This window comes from Adiantum capillus-veneris, chromosome 11 (assembly GCF_014529385.1).
Source record: "Adiantum capillus-veneris isolate H3 chromosome 11, ASM1452938v2, whole genome shotgun sequence".
In the NCBI taxonomy this organism is placed as follows: domain Eukaryota; kingdom Viridiplantae; phylum Streptophyta; class Polypodiopsida; order Polypodiales; family Pteridaceae; genus Adiantum; species Adiantum capillus-veneris.
The window spans coordinates 25,821,904-25,825,520 of record NC_140941.1 but is presented as its reverse complement, the minus strand read 5'-3'; the positions used below and the strand labels follow the sequence as shown (position 1 = coordinate 25,825,520).

At 43.2% G+C, this 3,617-nt stretch overlaps 1 protein-coding gene across 1 annotated transcript; it reads right to left on the bottom strand.

Annotated features, from left to right (window-relative positions):
• Positions 1–459: 459 nt before the first annotated feature.
• On the bottom strand, positions 460–3,034 carry LOC147447018 (glucan endo-1,3-beta-glucosidase 8-like). The gene is made up of 3 exons (XM_086524232.1): positions 2,945–3,034; positions 2,439–2,847; positions 460–2,171 (listed from the first exon to the last, which is right to left on the bottom strand). Exons 2-3 carry the CDS (start codon positions 2,825–2,827, stop codon positions 1,031–1,033), a joined length of 1,530 nt encoding a protein of 509 aa, XP_086380358.1. The 5' UTR covers positions 2,828–2,847; positions 2,945–3,034; the 3' UTR covers positions 460–1,030.
• Between the last annotated feature and the right edge of the window lie 583 nt (positions 3,035–3,617).

The window sequence follows — 3,617 nt, the reverse complement described above, 5'->3', positions numbered from 1 at the left end:
CATGTGTGGTTCTCTCTCTCTCTCTCTCTCTCTCTCTCTCTCTCTCTCTCTCTCTCTCTCTCTATTTTGGATATGAAAGGGATATTGAAGGCAACGGTGTCAATATTACAAGCAAGAAGATCAAGTTGCAACAATGAGGGTTTTGGACTCTAGTGTGTGTTGCATTGAGCACACATATATAGAGATAAAGGTGTTGTGGCTTGAAGCTTGTGAGCAATACGACTTCCACTTCTTCTGGTTCAATTGTGAGTTTTTTTTTTTGTTCAAGTGTATTTCTCTCCCTCGTGACATCCCCATAGCTAGAAGCCCGTAACAACCTTCTTGTGTAAGATTCATCTCGTCACGATAGCATTCACCTAAGCTAAGTGAACTTGGCATGTAGATAGGACATTAACCATTAGAAAAACTCATTCCATTCAACAACATTGGGCTAGTATGTACAAAATTCCCTTCATCAATAGTAGCTACCTATACTAACAATGAAATCCATAGAGCTCATAAGACTCATCTCTGATGATCACTTCAAAACACTGCCTTGGTTAACACCATTGAATTGTTTGTGACAATGAAATTCATAAGGCTCATTAGACTCATTTCTCATGATCACTTTAAAATGCTGCCTTAGTAAACACCATAGAATTGTGAACAACCTTAATGAAGCATTTAATCTTCTTGGTTCAAACTGATATAAATCAATCCCAGTCCCCATTTTCTTTCCCATTCACACCCATAACACTTGTCTGTGGACTCCAGGTGAGAAGTTAAATGCATAGCAGGGGTGGCAAAGGACACTCCCATCGTATACGGGCTGAAACTCCCTCGGCATACACCCTCCCTTCCTACCGGAAGGCAATGCCAACTAATTATGAATAGACTACCTCAACATTGAAGCTATGGGGGAGACTTGCTTGTAATTACCTAAGCTTGTCAAAGAGCCTGCCTGTATGTGTTTTTCTTGGTTATCTACACCGGTTTAGGAATATTCATGAAACTCCAAGGCTTGCTATCGACTCAATATCCTGCAAAGCTGCTATATTTGTTGCCCATTTTGTATGGACAAGCAGATAAACATATATACTGCAACCATGCTCACCATATCCAGCAATTGTGTTCTTTGGGCAGGACTGGCGACGATCTGCACAATAAACTTACAGCCATCTACAGACGGGTCTGTTTCGGTAACGGATGCAAGGCCCTTAAAGTTGCAAGAACCCATTTCCTGATTTTTCATTTGAAAGTACTGATTGAAGCCATAAGAGGCATTTCCCTTTGCATCCAAGACATTGTTACATGAGCTCCCAAAGCCAAGCTCTGTGCAGTCGGAGTTAGCACATGCGTAAGAAACGGAATCGGCTAAGCTTGCAAGGTTTGTATCATTGGCAACAACACACCACTTCCGAGCCAAGTACTCCACACCCGTCGCATTGACCAATGTCCCTCCTGCGCTATTGTTGACCGCATTGTTGGAAGCACCGGGCACTACAAGAGAGTATTTGGCTGTTCCGTCGTATGCAAAGATGCCCCAGTGCCTCTCAAAGTTCCCTGGATCAATGCTCTTCTGATCCTCATCTAAAAGACTGAAAAGGTAGTATTCTATTATTGTATTTGGGCGGCGAGGCGTGCCAACATTCTCCTGAACATGATTAAGAAATCCTTGGTTGAACTTCTGCGCATTTTTGGGCGTTGCAGCTGGGAAGCCATTCGTTGGCCAGCCGATTTCCCCCACAATTATGGGCATACTTGGGTAGCCTTCATTGGCCAGGGCCGCAACCAGTGTGTCGTAGCTTGCATCGAAGGTGTTGGCATAAGCATTTGCACCATCCTGTACCTGAACAATGGTACTATCAAAGAAGACATAATTAAGAGGAAAGTTGCCACTGTTGGCCAAGCTGATGAAAGGATAAATGTTGATCGTGAAGGGGCACTTGTTCTGGTGGAGAAGGGCTAGGATTTGTTTCATTTGTTGAGCCGAGTCATTGCGGAAGGTGCCCTGAGAAGGTAATGCAGAGTTTTCAAGGACATCTGCATTCATGGGAACCGTAGCTCTGATTTTGTCTCCAAGATTGGCATTGTTAAGGGCATTTTGGATGTTCTGAAGGGCTGGGAATGTAAGATTAAGAAAGGTCCCATTGTATGATGTGAGAAATGGCTCATTGCCCACCGCAACATACCTGCGCATTAAGTTACATCCTGGGATGCATAAATTGGTGTAATCATCTTTAAGGAGCTATAACATTCATAGATATGCATTACAGGAATGCTATATGTACACAACAAGAGTGTCTGTATGTACACACACACACACACACACACATATAGATTTATATGTATGTATAAAGACACATAGTCTGTATGTGAAAAACGTTCAAAGCTGACGATGACGTTCTCATGGACAGAAACAACCATTTGCAGAGGGCGCGGGGCGCAGAAAGACTTACTTGAACTTGACCCCCCCTTCGAAGGCATAATGCACAATTTTCCTCGTCACCCAAGAGTCAGCGGCACCAGAGTCTGTGTCTGCAATCTGCTGGAGCATGTTATTAGGGATAGCCACTATGACCTCAATGTCGGTGCCGGTGAGCACCTTAAGAGCGGAATCATCGGCATCGAAAAGCTTGACTCTCTTGATTCCGTTGTCCTTGAGCATCTGCACTACCTTATGGGGAGGGAGAGGGTGAGAGGCTTGGGTGCCCCAGTTCACGCCCATATTGCTAGCAGAGGCAGGATGGAGGCAGAGGATGAAAGCCAAGAATAGCGAGAGTCTGATGAAGATTTTTGGGGGGTATGCAGCCCGGCGATGGCGATGGCGATGGCGAAGGCGAGGCATGGCTGGTAATTTACTGCCAACTAATGTTGGGTTCAACAAGGCTATATAACTTAGAGCTTGATGTTCTGTGAGGTCACTCACCACGAGAGAGAGAGAGAGAGAGAGAGAGAGAGATACCTGCAAAATCTTGGAACTCTTCTTCTTCCCGCTTCTGCGATTTGATTTTGCCGGGAGTCCGGGACCGTTTGGTTTTGCATAACACGCGAAAAGCTGCTCATGATTTTATCGAGCCTGAGAAACTGAGAATCATTTGGAAATTTTACATCAATTTGAACTACTCACCTACATAGCTCTCCTAATAATAGCCAAAAAAAAAATCACTACCTAGCAGGTCGGTACAATTTCTAGTGCAAGAACACCCCTAACAAGAACAAAAAGCTAAAGGGAAAATAAGCAAAAGAAAAACACAAATGTATCAGCTAGGCCTACCATCTCTTCATCTTTTATATGGACACAAAAAATCTTTTGACTTTCCACTTCCATGAGTCTTTTCATTTCCGGAATTCACCCTTCATTTATACCCTTAACATTTTTCCTAGCCGATCAAAATAAGGGGAAACTTGAAATTGTTTCGGTTTTCAGGTCCAAATTTGAAGCTTTTGTCGGTAATTACACTAAAACTTGTGTGAATTTGCCGGTTTTTTTAAAGGCAAGCTCAAACCTAAGCGGGATTTTATAATTTCAGCCGGTTAAAATACAATAGACCCCGGTTTTTTCCTAACACTCGCCCTTAAGATGTTTTGAAAGGCTTTTTATTTTTTCTAAATTGAGAGACCTAATGGCAACATAT

Coding starts and splice junctions, on each gene's coding strand:
- LOC147447018 (XM_086524232.1), bottom strand. CDS start 2,827: ATGCCTCGCCTTCGCCATCGCCATCGCCATCGCCGGGCTGCATACCCC. Junction 2,172..2,438: donor GAAGGGGGGGTCAAGTTCAA/GTAAGTCTTTCT, acceptor CTTAATGCGCAG/GTATGTTGCGGTGGGCAATG.